This window comes from Chelonoidis abingdonii, chromosome 9 (genome assembly GCF_003597395.2).
Source record: "Chelonoidis abingdonii isolate Lonesome George chromosome 9, CheloAbing_2.0, whole genome shotgun sequence".
Lineage (NCBI taxonomy): Eukaryota > Metazoa > Chordata > Testudines > Testudinidae > Chelonoidis > Chelonoidis abingdonii.
In genome coordinates, this window is record NC_133777.1 from 22,055,239 (window position 1) to 22,078,082 (window position 22,844).

A 22,844-nucleotide genomic window follows, 5' to 3' on the forward strand; every position below is an offset into this window, starting at 1 on the left:
TCCTTCCCTCCTTAACTTAAGTGCACCGTACCTCGACATTCTCCTCCCCTTCACTGACACTATGATCACCATCATCCTCTCCTTCATAATCCTTACTCCCTTCCCTCCACTCAGATCATTCCACAAATTCCCCAAACCTGGGTCAACTTTCACATCTACTTCTCCCTTTCTCCCCCAATGCTGCAGTGTACATCTTGAAAAACTAAGGACCACAAGGATGATATAGCTAGATGTCCAACACCCATGCAACAAATATGCTATAGGCTAATCATGATTTAGCATTGTCTACTCTAGCAGCTGAACAGTCTACAATCATGGTTAAAGGGTACAGACAGATCTGTTCAAGACCACCATTATCAAAAGCAGGACAGTTTCCTAGGCAGACAGGGACCCAGCTGCATTACTTACCAAAGGCACTGAAAAGCTGGTAAAGATCACTAGTCTTCCACTCTTTGGGAAATGTAACATGAAGAACATGGTCTCGTTTTGGCTGCACTGTAAGATAAGAATGCATTTAATAATGCTGTCAGGTATTCATATAGGTTTGAATTGTTCAGTGTATCAGAAAAACCTAAAATGTATACTTGAACTGTTAGAGTTGGCAACTACTCATTACAGAAAACTGGTGCATGATTTTCAGAACTGCATGCAGTTACTGACTGAAGTGAGTTACAATTAATGTAATTATGCATGAAAATTACTACTTAAAATCACACTGGCTCATTTGTATATGCATTTGAAGCAACTGTGCATGAAGCAGTAACTGCTCACAAATTGCATACATGCTTTTTTTGCCCAGCATTGCTCATATGTAATTATGAAAATCCAGTCTCTTACATCTCTTTTGCATCAAATTCAAGGAAACGAAACTTGCTGTAAAACAGTTCTTAATTATGTTTTCACACAGTACCAAATACAAATTAGAATATAAAACAATCCTCCTCCTCATGTGATTTATCCCATTCACATTAAAATTGGGAAACAAATGACCTGTTTCCTTATACTACTGATAGAGAGGAAGGACACAAGTAGGATGGAAAAGTTAACTGTATGCCAGGAACCCTAGGCATGCAGTGAAAATAATTTACTGGAAGCCAAATAAAGACAAAGGGAAAATGCAGGATTTGGCTGAACATACAGCTTTCACAGCACTCCCTCCATAAACTTACTGAATTTGTGCAAGATTGTAATGAAAATAACTTCGTTTCATTCTTGGATACTCACATTCTGTAATTTCTTTATCCATTAAAAGAGAAAAGAATGGGATACTAACACTTTAAGGTGCAGGTAATTTATACTATTTGTCACTTCTATACATACAAACATCCAGAATTTATCCTCTGTGGCATATGTCCTTGATGTAAGAATTACTGAACATTGCCTCATTCTGTTTTACTTTGTTCATTCCTTGCTACCCAATGTCAATCTGTCTACTCTGGCCCTCAAAAGAGATCAGGGAATTTTTCTGGAATGCCTACTATTCGGACAACCTCAAGTGGCAAAAATAATCCACTGATGCCAACATTCCCCCGATGTCTGCTGCTTCCTTCCAAATCCATAATACCCTAGGATTTAATCTAAGTAATATTTTGGATTGCTCCAAGTTGTTCGGGAGAACACACATCAGTTAACCATCATAGATGCTGGTTTAAACCGAGAATGTAAAGCTGAATGCAATTCCCACCACTCCAAAAAACTGTGCTAAGGAAACAGCTTAGCATTTCTAGTATACTCTCCATGAGTACCTTACTAAAAATTATTATTAAGAATTTCTTATAAATCTGAGATGATTTTTTAAGAAGAATGAGTACCTTAATTTAAAAATTCAACTTCGTTTTGGTCTGTACAGTACAAAAACCTATTTTGCAGTGTACAGCAGTTTCATATTTTAAGCTTTTGCTCTGTCAACTTTCAGAACTGCTGCTTATACAAGATTTCGCCCACTGATTTCAGTGGAGTTACAATTGATTTATGCCAGTTACATTCGATAATTAGACTGTTACACTGAACATCAAAAATGAACAGCGTGTGTAGTGCTTGGTGTCATAAGTAGTGTCAGCAATTTCAATTTGTGGCATACTCATCTTAGCCTAAGATTTGTATGAAAACAGTAACTGTTCTTAAAGACACCTACCCTGCTGCTCTCCCTCAATTCAATCAGCTCTGTATACAAAAATCCATCATTTCTACGAAAACTACCGAAATGATGATAGCTTCAGGTGGGACATAAATGGAGTAATTCAGCCATTCAGAATAAGATTTTAATATTTATAGAAATGTACTTGATAATAAAGAAAATGCATTCCAATGAAGTTTTTGTAAAAAAAAAAAATTAATTTATGCGCTCCATTATGTGTTAGTATCTTGGAAACCAATCAACAGATCAAAGATCACCAGACAAAAAAGGGGATTTGAATTAAATACACTTATGCTAAAGCTGCAGATATAATAAAAATATTGCCCTGACAAGTGTAACTCTACTATAAAGGAAAAGCACAAAATTGTACACTAAGAAATGTTACTGCTGAAAATAGCCACACCTAAAGTACAGTACAAACTAGAGCTGAGGCACAAAAGTTCAAATTTCATAAACTAGTTTAAAAGATCAATTTCTTGTTTTGAAATAGAGTTGATGGTGAATATTTCAAAGGGTTTTATTTAATCTTTGCAACTCAATTAGTCTAGCATTAGAACTCTAAATTTCCCAGTTCAAGATAAAGGTCTGAATAGCATCTGTTTCCAAAATATGTTTATGGTCCTTAATAAAAGAACCTTACCACATGTTTTTATTCTTAAATTTTACCCCCTATATTGTAACGTCCTTCTGATGAACACCAATGCCTAGCCAGGACAGGAATGTTTCAGTCATTTCACCAGCAACCATTGTTTTATATAGTATTCTTAATACAAAAGTAACCAAGTGTAATTGCTGCGAAACCTCTTCATATTCATCACTTCTTGAGACTGAAGATGGGTTACTGAATTCCTCTAAAGGTAACTTCTGTCACAGCTGCAGAACTAGCTGCATCTCTGGAGTCTAAGTGCATTCCCTTCAGATATGAGGCCTTGTGCCTTTATTTCTGTTGAGTGGAATCATAGGATTCTTCCACTCCTACGATAGGTCCTGGGCCACATCATCCCATTGATCAACTGTGCTTACCCAGCAGGCTCAAGTGCTTAAGGCTCCTGCAAGTCTTCTCTCCAGGAGCCTGAGACCAATGGATAACACAGGAGACCAAACAGCTTTCGCAAACCAAAGTATTGTTAAATCTTTTTAGTAGGAACAAAGCATGTCTACCCACCTAAGGTTACCAAACCACGGAAGTTTAAGGCCTAACTACTTCAGATCCTCCAGAAGTCAGTTTGTTTCCCCTGAACAGCTCCCTAACAACTGCCTCCCCCTCTCTAAAGTGAATTTTTAATCATTTAGGGTGTGTAAACAGCAGCTGGCTGATTCCCAGCACAAGTGGACATACACATGCTAGCTCTATTTGAGCTAGAGTACTAAAAATGGCATTGTGGCCATGGCAGTCAAGCTAGTCACCCGAGTATAATCCCACCTGATGTCCTGGGTAAGTACATGGGTGGCTAGCCCAAGCCATTACTTGGGGCGTCACAGCCACACTGCTCTTTTTAATGTGCAAGCTTGTGCAGAGCTAGAATGTGTATATTTACTCCCTTTGGGAATCACAACTCCCAGCTGCTGTGTAGACACACCCTTAGGATCCTTTTGGCAGTCAGACTTAGTTTTGCTGGCATCTAGCAGTACCAACTTCACAGCTTAGTAGCTCAGGCATTGTCTCTTAATGATCCTAAAAATGTCTACATTGAGGTTGCTTAATTTCCCAACTGCCTACTATTAAACTAAACCAACATACAATAATCACACCAATAAAGCCACATTGTAACTATCCCAGTAACTAGGTCACATACTATATTCATAAATTGCTATTGATCTCCCTTACAACCTTCTCAAATTAAACTTCTCTCTGAAGTACTTCCCTCCAGTCGCTGAATTTAATGAAGCTACCATCAAAAAAGGCTGTAGTTACAAAAGGCTATTTTTAGTCAGAATTATTCAGTGCACAGAAAAAAAAAAATCTTAAAAAAAGGAGGAGAAATGGCTATTATCAGGAAGTTTTATTTTGAGGGCAAAAGCAAAATGCTTCTCTTGAGTGATATGTTTCAAAGTCACTGAGAATTTTTTTCCTCCTAAAAAACTAACACTTACGTGGGTATTTATATATCAACCTTTTCTATGTTAAAATACTTATTAAAAATTCTAGTCCTGACATGAAATTAGTCTTTTGTCACTCTTTTATTGTGGATTATATATTTACTATTGCTGTAGTGTATATTAAGACTACAAACAGACTTGTGTTTTTCAAGTGTCTGGACAAAGCTGTAGGACTCCAATGGTTTTTAAAGAAAACCTTAAGCACAGGGATGAAGAATTTTTAAGCCTCTATTTAATCAAGGACCAAAACTTTCCCATATTTTTAACCAAATAAATCAAATCATGAAAGGTTCAGATCTCTAATGTTTGTAAGGATGATAGGGTCCATGCAATGCTTTCCCTCCTGAAGTTATAACCTGGCGTGAAAATGAACCTCTGTCTTAATAGCCTTAATAAAAAATAAATAATTATTCATTAGCATTCTATGGTTTTTGAACCCAGAATCAAGGTAACAACTGATTCTATGTGAAGGTCTAATTTCAATCCCCATTTAATTTCACCAAAATATCTTTCGGCCTGAAAATGCTTACATTTAGGCTAAACACATTTTTGGTGAACTTTGAAGTGAAGTTGTCAATCTACTGAACAATCACTACCTTGCATCCTTTACTTATCGCAAGAGACGAGACAAAATGGCTATTTAAGACTGCAAACTTTAATTTGGGCCACTTCACTTGTGCATAGATCAAGGACAGAAATATGACTCAGAGCTGTTATCTTCAACTATATTAAACTTGGTACCTACAAGGAGTCCAAACTGATCTAGATAAAACCTGTTTCAAAAGTATTTACTGTATACTGCAGATCCTTCATCCAAAGTAACAAGGATGGTTACTTTTTTTTTTTTTTAATAAAATGGAGAAGCAGTACATTAATGCCACTTGATAAGAGTTCATAGGAGCTCAGCTGCAATTTAAGTCCCATTCTCTACCCATGAAATAATACTGTCTTACACTTGCTTCTACAGAGGACCTTTTTAACCAGAACAGTAGTAAGACCAAGGCAAAAAGAAAATTACTTACAGTCTGGTCCTTCCAAATTGAGATATGGTATGTCCATTACCCTCATAAGAAATAACCTGAGGCAAAAAGGAGAAGTGTCACTAGCAAACTTATGCCATACAGTTCTCTTTAAGAGGCTATTATAAAGCTTAACACCACATTGATTCTCTAAGGTAGCCAGGAGCAGTACTAGTCTACGGTGACTAGCAATGGAAAGCTTCAGTCCCACTAATAATTTAAAAATCACAACCGTCAGCTAGCTCGTTCCGTGCTGTGCAATTATTTTTAAAGTAAATGCTCGTTATCCTACTGACTTGCTCTAGAACAGATATGCCTAGTGTTATTAAAATAGGAAAGAAAATGTGAAAAGTACATACAAATTTCAAAATTATCCAGTAATTTATTGGTAATGCATAAAAGCAGTTAAGTAATTAAGAGCTGATTACAGTGTGGAAGGAGTCAAGAAGCACTAGCGTAAATATGCTGGAGAGGGGGGCCCATAGGAGTCAGCTGTTAATGTATTGCAGCTCCGCCTCTTCCTCGTCTACCCACAACTTCCCCAGCCCCTCTGTCCCTATCTACATTGAATGGAACTGGAAAGCTTAAAAACAGATAGCTTACAATATTTTAATGGAGAATAATGAGAGATCTGGCCAAATAAAAGCTGCCCCCTCTAAACTAAGAAAACTACAGGCACGTCTACACTACAGAGGCACAGCTATGGTGCTGGAGGTCTATAGTGCAAACACTTGCTACAGTGATGAAAGGGTTTTTTCCATTGAAGTAGTTAATCCACCCTCTTTGAGAGGCAGCAGCTAGATCAACAGAAGAATTCTTCAGTCAACCTAGCTGCATCTACACCAGGGCTTAGGTCTGCTTACCTACATCTCTCAGATGATGAGAAAAATTCACTATGAGCATCATCCTAAGTTATAGGTGTAGATCAGGCCTATGTAATGGAAAGTAAGTTTTTCATAATTTTGATTCATATTTAAATAATGCCTCTCTTTATGATCTATCTGGTTAAAATTGTTAGCTTCAGCATGCAGTAAGCCAGAAAACAGAACAGGATGACCTGAAGGGTTTTTTATTTTATAAAATCCATGCCACTCCACGTTAGAAGCACAAGTCTCCATTTGCATAACAGTTTACTATATAAGAGAGAGGTGTATATACTGCACACACAAATAACAATTCTGTTAAGAAAGAAGCCAAGTGATGCTTGAGATTATAAATGGAATGAATTCTGTCACATTTACTGTCCAGGAGCTCTGAACTCAACATCTACAAGCTATTTTGTTTCTTTCATTAATGAGATTTCCATCGGTATGGCTGGACTTTTTTCAATAAGGTCCGAAAAACACCACTACCACGGGAATGTTATTCCAAGGTCGTTAGCCCCAGCTCCGCCTTCAGCCCAAGCTCCACTGCTGAGGAAGCCCTGGCTGTGCAGTAATGGAAGGGAGAAAGATTCCATTAATGGGAGGGTGAAACTGGAAACATTTGTACACCACAGCTCTAGAACTTGCATAACATTATTAACAAAATATCCCAGAGAATGAAGTACATTAAACCAATGAAAAACAGTCCCATGACAACAATTCTACTTAATATCTGACCCTTGCCTCGTCCAAGGTGGGTAGAGTTGTAGGAGTCACTGCCAGCAGAAAGGAAATTATTGGTAAGAAATTTTCCATTCTGTTCCACAGTATCTCCCACAATACTGGACATCAGGGAAGTAGTGAGCAAATCTAGGGAGGGTTATGATAAAAAGTTTGGTAGAGATGTACCCCGTTTCATGAGCCCACTCAAAGGTCTATATTATTTGGTTATGTTTTTTCTATTAGAAGTCAGAAATCATTACAACTTTGGGGGGCACGTCTGGATTCAAACTGATGGTTAAAAGATTTTGTTTTTCATTCTGAGCGTTTATCCAGAACCATTCTGTTCACTGATTTTAGTTTGCAAACTCAACACTATATTTTGAATCAAGATTTTTATATACTATGACAAACATAATAATATTTCAATAACTGGGTCTGTTTTATGAGAAAGATATTTTTGCATAGAAAATCTGTACACTAAGTTCTATAGGAACTAAGAGCAAGGTAACCTTGTTTAAGTGCTCCATTTTTTAATTGACAGTAACAATTTAAGTGCACACTACTATGTTGTGTTTGACCTAGTTATGCAGGTTTATAGTATATTTGTACCTCAAAAATGGAGAAAAATATTTAGAGTTATAAAAACAATTCTGCAAGGTATATATCATGATTAAGGCTAAGGTTTTGTCAGATATTTTTAGTAAGAGTCAAAAACAGGTCATGGCCAATAAACAAAAATTCATGGAAGCCCGTGACCTTTCCATGACTTTCACTAAAAATATCCCTGACAAAATGGAGAGGCAGATTCAGCACCCACTGCTACTGGGGCTCCCGGGTCCCCCACTACTGTGGTCACTGGGAGCTCTGGGGGTCCCCTGCTGCTCTGGGGAGTGGGAGATGCAGGGTACCCGCCATGGCTGGGCAGCTGCAGGGTGCCCCCACCATTGCACAGGCTAGGAGCTGTGGGGGAATAGTGGGGTAGAGGGAGGGAGACTGACTGGGAGCAGAAAATGTCATGAAGGTCAATGGAAATCACGAAGTCTGTGACTTCCATGATATAATTATAGCCTTAAATCTTGATGAATCCATGTGTAAAGAGACCTTATAGAAGTTAGTAGTATATGTACCAAATACAAACAAGTTCATTTTGTTAAAAAGTACGAGTTAGATTGTCTTAGTTCTAGTTAATGCCCCCTTGTCATTTTAATTTAGGACGGATCCCATGGTTGAAAGATATAACAGCTAACAATTAATGAAGCTATGCAAGGTTACCTCAGAAGCAACTCTGTTTGTTTGAAAATTCAGCACAGTCATTTGGCTTAAAGTAAAAATATGCAATACATTTCACAACAGGCAACACAGCTAACTGCAATTCTTCCTATTAGCTCAGCCAAAAGACAAGCTTCTAGGATCAACAAGACCATGGCTAATGGTTTTCAAATCTGCAGAAAGCTTGGTCAAGGTACCTTACTGAAGCATACAAGTAGCATTTAGAAAAGATTGATCAACTGCCCGTTCTAAATTCTACATTTTGTTTAAGTTTAAGAAATTGAGTAAATAAGCTTATGACCAGAGATCCTAGTCTTCCCATGATAAAAAGCCGACAAAATTATACAATAAAATCAGTGTTTTCCATGATTAAAATGAAACGCTGAACTTTTGTTCCCTAGCCACAATACACACATATATCAGTTGAACATAATGTCTTATTGACATATTTACCATTTTTAAGCAAATTCAAAGCCTAACAGTGTCTCAATCATTATAATAAAAAAAAAAATACAATTACTATTTGTATTTCTTACATATACCAAATACTTGTCTTTATTTTATTTTTTCAGAAAATTGATTTTTTTAAGTGCACAAATAATAAAGCAAAAATTGCTTTTATATTAACATTACTCACTTTCAGAGATAGTCCTCACAGCTCAAGTGAAATCTGAGATGCATTAAAACACAAATCCCTTTATGTCATTGAGTAACTTCTACACGCCAGAGGTTTACTGGAGCATGTTTAGCTGTGTAAATTTAAAGTGCATTCAAAAATCAACCACAGAGGGGGAGGTTGCGTGCACTGAATAAGTGACACGGATACTTTCAGTAAAATTTAGTTAATAGTTAATATACGTTTTTATTTGTTCATAAAATGTAAAAACTGAAGATTTTGTAAAAACGCAAATTCTGTATTTTTCCATGGCAAATGGATTTCTAGGATCCTTACTTATGAGTAAAATATTGTTTTCTGCAAGTCAGTCATCCTTAGCTATTTGACTTGCTTTGTATTACAGACATCACTCTCTTTTGTCACATAGTCACTACTAGCACACATTCAGGTTTATCTTAATATTGTGTTGAATAGCATTTATGAAGCCAGAAAGTAAGGGTGCTTAGTAGAACTAAGCTGGCATTTAAAACTTAAGTCCAAATCCAAAGTATCTATTGTATGATTTTCTGTATGGAAGCTAGAAGCAGAAACTACATTTAACCACTACAACATGTAGTGAAAAATTAACAGGTGCTCCAAGTTTAACATTGGATTTATTTTTACTGCATGAAAACATATTGATCCATTCTTGATTGCAGATTTGTACTAGGCTGAAATCTGATTAACTTAAGTTCTAAAATGTAGCTATGTTTTCTTATCTTTATACAGCTACCACACAAGCAAATCATAAATCCACTGGGGAAGTGATTTCTGATATCATAATGTTGTAAAGCTGAAGCGCTCAACCTGTAGGTCATGACCTCATCATCCTCTTGTAGTCTACAAGTGTGAGGGGTAGAGAGGTCTCAAGCCAGTTTTTATGCCCTGATCTTGGTTTTCCTCTAAAGTGATTTGCTTAGTCATTTAAAAACATCCCTCCAACATCAAAACCACCAACCATTCCGTAGATTTCAACAGCACATCTGTTTAAGTGCTGTTCAGATTTCTGCTTCTGACTGACTGAAATAACTATTTTTTAAGTTAATATGAAATATTTATACCCACAATGCCCCCCCATGCCCAACACACACTTTGTTTTACAGGGAACATTTTTCATCTTATCTGTTAAAAAAAATACACCTAACTAGATTTACAGATTTTTTTTTTAACACCAGAAAGGACCATTGCAATCATCTAGTCTGGTAAATTAACAGCTCCATAGTTTGGAGAAAAAGTGCATTTATATATGCACTGAAATAATGTGTTACCGATTTATGAAGTGCTTCTTGCTGTAGCAGCTAGGTACTAGTTTACTAAGTTAAGAAATCAGTGACAAGAGTTCCCACACCACACTAGAGAATCACTACAGTTGTTCCAGAAACAGTGATATTTTATTAGGAACACCACAAACAAGTCTGATAAGACTAAACCACATACACATCTTACAAGCTGCCCTGACAGAATGCAAATCCAATACTGAAGGCCAGCTCCTTCAACCCAGAAAGCACTGCCATCACCCCTGCAGAGTTCAGAAATAGGAAAAGGATCATCTCCCAGCTAATCTGAACTGCTTCACTGGGGATCAGGATAAAGCTACTTCTCAGACAGGAACAGCCACAACCTCCTGAATGGCCACAGAAATCACTTATGCTACTGAGAAATCAGGAGCATCGAGGGTTTCAAAAAGATCCTGAGGCTGTGAATGATGGTGGAGAAAGGCAAATACACAGCCTTTTTTTTCAACAATTTTGAGTTTGAGATTACTGGTAAAGACAGCATTTGGGTCACAAGACCGTGTTATAATGTGACACATAATATACTAATTGTACCAAGTGTAGTGAAGTAAGTGGACAGTAAGATTTGATGTTTTTTATTAACTCCTTGCTTCTAGGTGCTTGAACTTTGTGTGATAAACTACAAGATAAGAACACTGTCCATATTAAGTGGTTTCTGAAGTTTTTTTAGTTTTAGAATTCATTCAATATTAATTTTAACTCAGTACAAATTACTGAGTAATGATAAGGAAATCCGAACAGACAAATTAAGGTAGTTGCTAGAGATCATGTAATCTGATGAGATAAAGTAATTTTGAGTTAGCTGCTCACTAGCAATAAATTGAAAAAATATAAAGGAAAAAACAAGTGTAATTCCAAAAACCTGCATCAGCTGCAAGTCAATATGATATTAATTCGCTAGACAGTTTTATCATTTAAGCTGTGTAGAAATCAGTTCAGCTTGTAAGAGTGAGGTTTCTTCTTAAGGTTTTATGTGCCAAAGCTATAAAGCATATTGAGTTCACTATAAAATAAGCTAGTTGACCACAGCTACTGGAAAAGCACACAAAGGAATAAATGCCTCTGGGCTCTAGTCCTCAGTTTACAGTACCGAATTAAAATATTTTATCTGTAATGAGCTTGGACACTCAAGGGCAGCCCATATTTCCACACTGGGATCCAATCACCTAAAGAGCAACCGCATGCTCAATGTCGTGATAGTAAGAGTATCAGCAGGGTTACATTAGTTGCTGGGATAGTGATTAAATGTTAATGTTTTTACTGGTATCAACTGACTGAATTAGGAGAATACAGAGATCCTAATAACCATGAAAGACTGAACACGTACCCTGTAGGGAGGAGAACAGTACTAAAAACATTTATGATAAATCTCACCATAAAGTAGATTTTTCCAAGCAAAAGAACTTCCTTCATTGGTACTTTAGGCAACAGTCTATGCTGCAATTGAAGCGTTGACAGTTTTAGTTTTGAATTTTAAACTGCAGAATGCCAGTCCTAACTTTTTAAAATCAGATGCTGGAATTTCAACCACCACCCAACTGTACTGAACTTGATAGTAGTTTCAATATTTTCTGCAGCTAACAGCATTAAAAGTATAATACAAGCAGTTTATATGTTATATTATACATATTTACATGACACAAGTTTTCAGATATGCACATTTTCAATAGTGGATAGTGGATTTTAAGAAGTGGACTAGAATAAATTGTGCAATTTATTCAAGATAGTTAAAAATGAATGGAATTAATAAGTTACTTGTTTTGAACAATCTGGTTTTGTTTTACTTTTTACTTGAGACAACCTAACCTTTGTCTTATCAATGAGACATCAGCATTACAAAGACCTATCTGGGCAATACAGATCTAGTGAACCAGAGACAGTGACACCTTAAACCTTGCAGTAATAAAAAGGATAACATGTATGATTCTGTGAACAGATTGGTTTTGAATGGTTAGACTAGACCAACCGCAAAACCAGTTACAAAGTGAAAAGTTGTATCGTCAGGTGGCAATACTATTTTAAGATGAGTCTCATGCAAGTAAATACGTGCAGAGTGCTAACCACAAGTGCACTGATATCTGGTGTTTGAGAAACTGAGGATAAGCATTAATTTCTCATTTGAAGAACTCTAAAGTATAAGCATGGCATTTGACATGATACCTGCAATAGATGATTTTCACACTTGGCTATTTAGATGACCAGAATGAGGGAAATGGATAGTCTGATGATTGAAAGCAAGCAGAAGCCACTGTCTGAGCGACTATGACTAGATAAAGAGAAAAAGGAGGGGTAGGGCTATTTTCTGGATGCCAGGAGAAAAGATGTGAGAGATAAACGATACTCTGAAGAATAATATGAACTGTTGACACAAATAGAGAAACATGATGATAGGTTCTTAAAAATCAAGAACATTATTAAGAATCTAATAGGAGATTTGCTGCACTGACTCAAGTTTTGTGGAAAAGCTATAGTGGATACCTCTACCAGACATTCATTAGAGATAGCTAAAATATTAATATACCACCTAAGCATGCTTAGAAACAAAGTCTCATCCACTGACTTCAGCAGACTTTGAATCAGGCTCAATTCATTACAGGTAACTGCTTATAATAAGGTTTTGTTTTTGATGGGGGCACGAAGACAGTAAAGGGAATTCAGAGAACTGGGCAATCATAAGTACTGTATAATAGGGATTTTTGGTTTGAGGGTTTTTTTGGGGTGGGGAGGGGCACACCACAGAGGTTAATGAAGACCTGGCCAACCACAACCGTTCAGACACAAACCTGGCATTTTTTGTTCATATGGTTATGGCATTATTGGTGACTAAAAGCGTATGTCATTTTACATTTCTGAAAAAAGTTTCTTCCATCCTCTAACACACACAACTGAAGGGATTCTCAAAATTTTCCATAAAAGTGTCCCTCTGAGATCCAGCAAGGAAAACATCTGTCCCTCAGAACAGTTTTTCAGAAAGTAATGAGACTATTAAGACAAAAGTGTTATAAAGGAAACCCCGATCATAAGTATATTGGCTGCTATAAGGCATTTGCTACTTATCAAAATGTCTGGATGCAACACAGATAATATTTTCATCAATACCTTCCACCATTCTCCCTTTCACTGACCTCCTTTGAGTGTTTCTGATCATAACAGTAGTCATTTCAACCAGATTATAAATGTTAACACAATTGTCTGATGAAGACTTCATTTACACTGTAATAAAATACTAATGTTAATTTTTTTTTATTGCACAGAAATTTCAAATATTTTCCATAGTTCAGTAGTGGCATTTTTAACTGTATTACATTTTAAAACCTCTTCTGGTTACTTTGAATGCTTCATTTAGGAATTAAGTATGCCTGTTTGTTGGAAGGCAATTACTCAGCTTTCGCAGCGAAGAGCCAAGTAAGCAAATTTTTATGTTGCATGAATATAACTAACTGCTCTAACTTTTAAAATCAGCCAGTCAATTTACTGTTCAACCTTAATATACCTAACAAACGAAAATTCAGTTTCCTATGCAATATTCAGAAACTGCGGGAAGTAGCAACAGAATTTGTATTCAATTTTAATGGCTTGCACAATTGAGATTTTACTAGAAATCTCCTTATTTTCTTTAGACTCCACTATTTAGTAATACCATTCACCACCGAACATGAAGCACTTGTCTATTTGAACAATTAGAAAGCAACAAGCCAGGGTCTGAATCTACCCTAAACTTGCCTGTCCTGGTCTAACTGTCTGTGTGGATCCTGCTGATGCACATTAAGAGTTTGTCAGAGCGCTCTATTATCAAAGTGCTCTAACTGTTATCACATATCACTAGGGCGTGCATAGAATTTAGACTGTAACAGGCTAGTGCAGGCTAAATTCACACCCCATTTTGCCCCAGTCCAATTAGACAAGCCCCTAAGAAATGATATTAAGGATCAAAAATATATCTATTTTGGCAATGCAATCAAACTTTAAAATTGGCTTATTCATAAAGTCATAATTAAATACTAATTGGCACATCAGCTTGACAATGATCATGTAGTTCTCTATGATCATACATTGTACATTATCTCTATTTAATTACTAGGAAACCCTCCAAAAAGAGGAGTTATCATTTACAAAGTGACTTGTATACCAATTCTGAATTGCCAGGAATTGTAACTAAGATAAAAAAATTTCAACAGATGCAAAACGTTAGTCACTGCATGTGCAACATAACTTTCCACCAGTAACGTTTTTGTGACGCCACCATTATGTATAAGTTGTGTATATTGCTTTGTGTTGCATCTTTGATCGGTAGATTATCCTCACATTATGTACAAGGAGAAAACATTCAGGTGATATTAGGAGTGCTGCTATAATTTTTTGCCCTTCACAACAAAAGAACCATATTTACTAGATTTGAAGAGTAACTGAACAAAGCTAAATTGCATCTGCTCTTGACCAGTTTCAAAGCTTTTAAGCCACCATAATATTTAACTGAGTTCCAAATTGGTAACTTGATAAAAGTGAAGAGTTCTCCAAAATGTTCAGGGTTCCACTAGAAGTGGAAAACAGCAAGTGTTAAAGAAAAGCAGCTTCTCTGATGGCGAATACTGGAGAAAACTCTCACAACAAGTTGTCTCAGCACCAGCAACTTAAGTGTTATCCAATTCATTCATTTACCCTTAGTAGATAGTTGTTGTCATTAAGCTAATTGTCACAGATGCTAGTTTACTAAAATGCTGGAGAAAAAAGTTTAGCTAGAATACTACCCAGAGGCATTTAATATTAAGGCTATCCTCCCACAAGTTAGTTTTAAAAGGATGTTTAGGAAAACAAATTGTGGCTCATAGCAAGAATAGATAGGCATAATTTTTGGTGCCTATGCCAGGAATTTATCAAGGTCAGAGATCTGCTTCCTTGTAAAAGCACTGATCTTAGAATTGAGATAGTCGCATCATTTAAAGAAATATTACTGCATTTCAAAATACTGCATTAGTTAATATAATCAATATTTGCACTTGCATTTAAAACTAAGTAACATCAGTGGAAATGTGGTACAACAAATGAGATCTGCTACAGCTGTATTTTCATTTATCTGCATGAATTAGGAATAGAGAGTCAGTGTCTTTATCCATGATTTGAGATTACCTCTTTCGTCTGTTTGAAACAAATAAATAGTCATGTAAGAGTGTCACCTTATACTATGAAATAAGTAGTGCCTGTGCTGAATTAACTAGATTTATGTAATCATGGATAAATATAAACATGTTTTCACTACATTAACTCAAACTTGTTTATTTTAATTTTATCAGTATAACCCAAACTTTTCCTATTAAGCATTTACAGTCAATAGCTAATGCAGGAAGTCACAAGGAGAAAGAATGTCTCTCTATACATCTTATGGAGTGTTTTCCAGTCCTTTTTGCATTTGGAGGAAGCGTTCTTTAAGATCTTTGAATGAAAATTGCAATAGAAGTGATAACTCTTAGTACTGGGAAGAGTGTGTTAAAGTGCCTCAACATCCCTATGTGATAGGTTCACAAAGTATTCCTATGTTAGAAATAGGAAACTGAGACAAGTCAGTGGTAGAGCCCATAACCCATCTCCTCCAGTCCCACTCTAACTATACATAACTTTTACATACTCTATCCTACATTTCCCAAAAACTGAAATTCTTTGATATCTGGAAAATGTTACAAACAGAAAAACAGATTTACTATCAGTATGGGTTCTCAATCTAACAAATCCATCAACATGGTTGCTCGAGCCCAGTATTTTAGAAATTTCAGATTTGCAGTTTCTTTAGAAGACTCAACAGAGCCTCTTTGATAAGGATATTTTAGTTTTAAGTGTTTAAATTTCATTTATTACTAACTTGGAATTCTCTTAATCCATATATATTTGTGGCAGAGATCTCCAAGTCTAACAAGACCATAGACACTTAATCAGTTTCAGTATATTATGAAGAATATAATGACACTCTTGGAATTTCTGTAAAAAAGTGTTTTTATCTACAGTTACTTAGAGTGAGTGAACAAACATGTTATGTCACGTATTGAATAACCTCTCAAAATACATATAAACTTTAGAGTGAGATGTATCACAAGAGACTACACCGATCAATGCTGCAGCCAGCTCTCAGTTACTCAACTGAACATATGCAAAAAGAGTGGTGATGAATTCCAGTTGATCACTAATCTACACTTTTCAGTCACTAGTATATCATAGATAATGGAAGAACTTACAAAATGAACAGATAAAATGGCCTTTCTGAAATGGTAGAGAACTGATAAGGGGGATTTTAAAAGTCTACTTAATGGGCTAGAGTCACAAAAGGACTTAAGGAGCCGCCACTTCGGGCAACTACTGGGATTCACCAAGCCATCACTCAACTGTTGCCAAATCCTGAAGGCACCTAAAGTCTGCAAGCACCTATATTTTTTCAGTAAAAGTTCTAGGTGTCTCTGTTTCTGCCTCTGAGCATGCACAGTACAGCCCGATGCCAGGCATCCAGATGCATGAGTTCCAGAGCCATTCACAAGCCAGGAGAAAAGAGGGGTTCCTCCTCCTAATTTGCCTATGGGGCTGATCTGGTAAGTATGCACAAAAACTCGCCTAGCAGATCAGAACCCTATAGGTAAGCTTACACAAAACATCTGGGATGGGATGCCTACCTCCCTCATAACTTTTAGCCCAGTGATTGAAGTACTCACACTGGATGTGGGAAAGCCCTGATTCAAGGCTCCCTACCCCCTTCAGCCCTCTAACCGAGCGGGACAAGAGATTTGAAAAGGGATATGCTACCTCTCTGGTGAGCATCCCAACCATTTGGCTGTAGGATATTCTGGTGTGGGGCTCCTTCTGTCCTACCTGATGAAGCTGTTCTACTATGGACAAGTAAAGTCATTGGAGCAGGTCTACTACCTCCCAAGTGAGTGCTCTAACTACCAGTCCACTGAATGATTTATTCTTGCTCCCAATGACACTTTCATTATTTATTCACAGTGAAATACCTTCAGAGAGACTGAGGGAGCCCCACATATCACAATATCCTACTGCCCAGTGATTATTTACTCGCATGAAAAGTGGCATATCCCTGTTCAAATCCCTTCTTCCCCTCAGGTGGTAGGAGGGGCGTGACCCAGGGGTCTCCCATATCCCCAGTGAGTACCCTAACTACTGAGCTAAAAGTTATGAAGGAGGTCCTCCTTCTTCTCCTCCCTCTCAGCTTCTTGATAAAATGGCATAGGTGCCTAATGTCAAGCAAGGGTGTGCAGCTGAGAATCCCAATGTAGGAAGGCACCTCCCTGCAGCCCAAATTTAGGTATGCCTATCTCTGAGGTACAGGGTGTAGGATGAAAACCGCATCTTAGCATCTTCCATTGGCTAGTTTAGGCAAGGAGCCGCCACCATGCTGTCTTTTGTGAAACCCACTCTGAGGAGGCTCTCTCCCCATCCCCTCATTGTACAGGGCACCTAACTCAAGTTTTGTGAATCTCAGTGATTTTGTAAGTGCTCCCCACCCCCAAAAAAAATAAAAAATAAAAAAAAATCAGGAGTGCTGATGTCCCTAAGTTGCTTTGTGACTTAGCTCAACATGCCTTCAATATTATCTCCAATAAGGTGACAGTTGGCAGATTTGGCTATTTCTTTCCAAAATGTGGCAGTCTTCAGTTTACAGCTGTCACTAAACCTCTGTTAAGAGACTCCCCATCATAACCTTACTGTGTTCACATGCCATCATGTAAGATTATTCTAACTTCAGAAACATAAGGAAAAACTATCAATAATCAAAGCATCAGAAACGTAGAAAAAACCCATTAGATTTCTAAAATTCTCAATTTAATCTTTAAGATCTTCATGAATATCTAATCCAGAAATAAAAAATGCTGTGAATTTAAGATCCTATGAATTTATTCTGAAAATTCAAGGTAACTTCTTTAAAAGTTTATTGCCTAATATCTTAAATGTCACAGATATTAAGATTCTGGTCCACTTAAAGCAAAAGCTACATCAAAATACCACTCTGGATCCTTTGGACATAGTTCTAGGCTACATCTCTCTCTCTCTCTTTTTAAAATCAGTGCAGCAAAAAGCTTAATTATTGCTCGCACTAAATCTACGATACCTAACCTTGCCTTACGAACTATAGAAACATCTAATCAGAGTTATTTTCCTCACTGATTATTCCATAGAACTACGCAAATGTTTGCTAACTGACAAAAGTATGTATCTTGATACCGAGAATAACAATGGAGCTAGAGCCACAGTTTTAACATAATCCCTACCATGCTCTCTTGAGCAAGTTGGCAGGCATCTCCCTGCTCAGAAACAATGAACATATGGAAGTTTTTAACTCCCAATACCAACACTTTATGAAATTCTCAATACAAATAAGATATGCCACTAGGGAATTTCAAATGTAAAGAAAATACAAGTGATTAGTTTAAACTGAGGCTAGGGTTTTCGGAGCCACCTTCAGATTATAGCAGGTTTTGTAAGGTACAGTGATTACTTACTTGTTAAAAAAGGGTTCAATGAGTTTTGATCTAGCAGATACATGATCTTTCGGAGGACTGAGAAATGAACCTAACAAACAAAGAAGAAATTCAGCATATCACATGCAGTGAAACAGAGCATGGAGAAAAAACGCTTTGGGGAAAAAAAATATAGTACCTAGGTAGTTAGCCATGGAGATGAAACACAGTCCTGTTATGTAAGCATCATAGCCTGCTTCATGAAGTTGTTCAGAAGCTGTGTCATAACTTGGAAACCCTTCTGCACTTTCTGAAGAAGGAAAAGTCATGTTTACCTAAGAGTATCATGGAAGTGGAAGTTACATTTAACCAGAAACTTACTTTTGCTGCAAGTGCATAATGCACTATAGATAACTGTAGTAAATTTTACAAATTACAAGCAATTTAAAGCTTCACTGACAGGATAAGGCTTCTAGGAAGCATTCCTATTCCCACTGAGTCAAAAATATTACCACTAGACTCTCACAGCCCTTCTCATCCAGAGACATTCTGGACCATATTGCCACTTTAGCAGTCAAACTTCCATTGAAACAACAGGAATAGGATTAGTCATCAGCTTATTTCTTCTGATTCCTCTGCAACACATGACATATACAGCATATAATTGTTACTCCACTGGTAGCAAACAGACTACATTTTTTCAAAAATGCCTAAGTGCCTTCATCATCTAAATCCTATGTCCAAAGGTGACTTAGGGCCTAAATATGCAAGTAAGTACCTTGTGGCATTCTGAAAATCCCACTAAGCACCTAACTACATTTTTAAGCACCTAAATACTTTTTTAAAGTTTAGCCCTAAAACATTTAGAAAGCCTCAGTCCCATTGACAGTCAATTTACTCCCACCCCACAAGCCCCCAACATTAGGATTGTGCAGCCTTTAATACTTAATTTCCCAGTTTGCAGAGAGACATCTGAACAGTTCAAGCAATATTTTGGAGGGGAAATGGGACTAGGAGAGAAACAGCTGCTTAAACCAATCCAACTTAAGTACACACAGTGGAAATGGAGGTCAAGCTTAGTTAAACTCACATTATTACAATTAAGGAGTCTTTTCCGCAGCAAAAGTGATGAACGAATATAACTATGAAGTACACCCAATATTTACAACAGGGACATAAACAGCTGTAATAATATAGTATTTTAGCCATATGTAAAGGAAGCCTACCTATATGTAACAAAGTAAGCTGACTAGTATCTAGTATTATCTAGTATTTTTCCAGTGTCTAACCATGACTCAAACTTCTCAGCATATTTAAGTTTAAAAATCTACAAAAAAGTTACACAGCAGTAACATAAGTAGGCCAATGTTTCACAGCCAAAAACAGTCTCTCTCGAAAGAGTATATTTCTAAGAAAAAATGTTACCACCACTTAACAGGTTCAGTTAACCTGTATGAGCTGAGTTTAAAACAAGTTATCCTTTTAACGCCACAATGCATACCCACAAACACATTTCTCCACAAATCAAAACAATTGATAGAAGTATTCCAACAACTTTAAACCACCTGTGGCTTGAAAGTTCTGACCCATGTCTATGGCAATATCAAACTTTACAGTAGTCATTCTCTACAAGAGATTAATGTTAACATATCCACCAAATTTTGATGCAGAACCCGACAAGTAGAAAATTAATATGATTTCATACAATAATTTGGTACAACAGGTAAAAGAGCTCACCAGGGAGAGGCCAAGTTGTCCCATCCCCAAGTTCAAAGAGGTTACAGTGAATACATTGTGAAAACTACATATGCGGAAGTAGGAAACTATGCTGTGTGCACCAGCACCTCCTGTCGGTTAGTTAATAGAATGATTATTATAGATGGAAGTCAGAAAGCCTCTGAATTACTAATTTCCTTTCTTGAAGCCACCCAAGTTTATTAAACTATGCATAGCTAATGCACTTATTTAGAAAGCTAAACAGAGTAATTCAAAAACTTCTGTATTGCTTAAGACAAGAGACCCTCTCCTCCTGCCTTTTAACATTTTACACTGCTCAATGGTTTTTCCCCTTTCTGTATCAGCAATTCGTACACTCCATTCCAGAATGTTAAAACCAGTCTGTCCCTTCTATCATTTAACATCCTTTCTTTCATGACACTACCTTATAAAGAGCGATAAAGCTCCACAGTACTTACTTACATTCTAAAAGTTAGCATGGGATCTAGTTACTACTGTATTTTTTCAGAGTCCGTTAAGTACTAGTGATAATTAATTTAATAAGAGCTTTTAGAGTAAAGTACTTACAACTTGGCTTAATTTGAGACATAGCAGAAATTATTCACCAAAACCTAAGCTACAGAACAAATGCCATCAGTACAGTGACAGAACAGCTGTTCATTCAAGAATTACTGTTCTACTTCACTCAAAATAAAGCTGAAGTATAATGCCTAAAACCACAAAGAATAATGATCACAAATAGTATTGCATATATGTAACCCACTGCCAATACTAAATGGAGTTTAAACACCATTTAATTTAAAAATAGACCATTACACATCTCAAACCAAGCAACTAGCATATCAAACTTTTCTGCTAAAGAGGAAACCTAGTACATAATTTAGGGCCATGGGACAAATGCTTTTATGCATCCTTACCAACTTCAGGAGGGTTGAATGGAATCTTTTTTAAACGCTTTTCCAGTTCTGCAAGGGATGTGTTGTTAATAATTTCCTAGAAACATAAGGCACAGTATGTGAGGACATCAATGCCAAATGCATTTTCCTATATATTGAAATCATATGTATCAGAGGTAACATTTGGGATTGAATACTGCCAGCCTGTGCGCTCTACAGAGCTATACACAATCCAGTTCCAAACTCTAAAGTCCTGGAATGAACAGTTTGTTCTAACTCAAGTTTAATGTTACATGCAAACAATTGTTACAATTACATTATTTTTATCAAAAGCAATTTAGGGTCTGGGAACCCTAAAAAAACGAGCTAAATCAATACTGAGGCATAGTTCTTATCTAAAATCTGGCCCCCTGCTGAAAAAGGAGCACAAACAGCAATTCACAAAAACCAAGGTTTACAGCAGGTTATGGAATTAGAACTGAGCACCTCTTGCCCAGAAAGGATATAACTGACCAAAAATATTGGTACTTGAGCTGGTGAGGTTTTTTTTAAACAGATAGTAAAGAATACACAACAAAGTATACTGTTGCTTAATGGGGTAGCCAAGCAATGGAAATAGACTAACAGTTTAGTTACACGTTATATGGTGTCTGATTTATTACAGTTAGCAAATCTTATACATTAGCTTAGTTGACTAGCTTTATTCAATATAACAAAAGTAGTCACTGACATTACACAAAGATTCTTAAATCTGAAATAAAAAGACAATCTAGTCTAATGCATTATTTGGGTCACTAAATACTTTGTACTTATAACACTATTAGTCTCTCCATTGTACAAAGAGAGAAACAGACAGCAACTTGCTCAAGGTGATAACCACTGGAAGTCAGTAGAACTTAGTTCTCCCTATTCAGCGGCGCTATCGTTTTACAACTTCAGCTATCTACAATATATGTAATAATTTTGTGGTTTGAGTTTAACTCTTATGTTTGAAGACAATCATCAGAAGCCAAAAACCGAAAAGGACACAGTCTGGAATACCCTCAGTCCCAGTGGCCATCCATCCAGTGTAACGCTACATGGGTAGAACAGGGTGGGAAAGCTTGCACTAGCACTACCTCAGACAGACCTATTCTGAGAACAGAAGTTTTATCCACAAGAGCTGAAAAACAAGATAAACAAATTCTACTGTCTTTAAAAACTATATTAAGAACCTGCCAAATAATTTTCAACCCAGTGGTCAAGCTCAGAATATTTGTTGCACTGGCATCCAAAAACCTCAAATTAGATGCACAAGACATGTACACAAATAACAACATTGTTTCTGTCCCCCCTGCCCCATCCAAAATTATATACCATAAAACAGTGGTCGACAACGTGGTGCCCGCTGGGGCATTTATGTGTGCCCGCCTAGTGCCCTGCAGGGGACCTGCTGGAGACAAAGAACTCAGGCTGCGGGCGCGGTGTTCTCTGTTCCCAGCAGGCACGGGGCCCGCCTAGTTCCCAGCAGGGAAGAGAAGCTGCGGCCCCACACCTGCTGGGACAGAGTACTCCAGGGCTGCGGGCACCGGTGTTCTCTCTCCTCGCGGCTTTTCTCCAGCTTCTCTCTGGATTCATATATTATGTAATATTAAATATGTTTTTTTGTATTATTTAATGTACAAATACAAAATAAGCCTTGAAAAACTGTTGGC

The 22,844-nt window shown here is 37.0% G+C and overlaps 1 protein-coding gene across 5 annotated transcripts in view; it reads right to left on the bottom strand.

Moving 5' to 3' along the window:
* PARN (poly(A)-specific ribonuclease) overlaps nt 1–22,844 on the bottom strand; it is a 139,197-nt gene that overhangs the window by 89,952 nt on the left and 26,401 nt on the right. For all 5 annotated transcript variants that reach the window (XR_012656503.1, XM_032779661.2, XM_032779662.2 and 2 more), the window contains exons 16-20: nt 21,172–21,247; nt 18,717–18,827; nt 18,560–18,629; nt 5,260–5,315; nt 409–495 (exon numbers count right to left, since the gene is read on the bottom strand). Coding sequence is in view for 4 of the 5 variants with exons in the window: in XM_032779661.2 (XP_032635552.1) it covers nt 409–495; nt 5,260–5,315; nt 18,560–18,629; nt 18,717–18,827; nt 21,172–21,247 (400 nt within the window). In the remaining variant the exon portion in view is untranslated. The remainder of the gene's footprint in view (nt 1–408; nt 496–5,259; nt 5,316–18,559; nt 18,630–18,716; nt 18,828–21,171; nt 21,248–22,844) is intronic.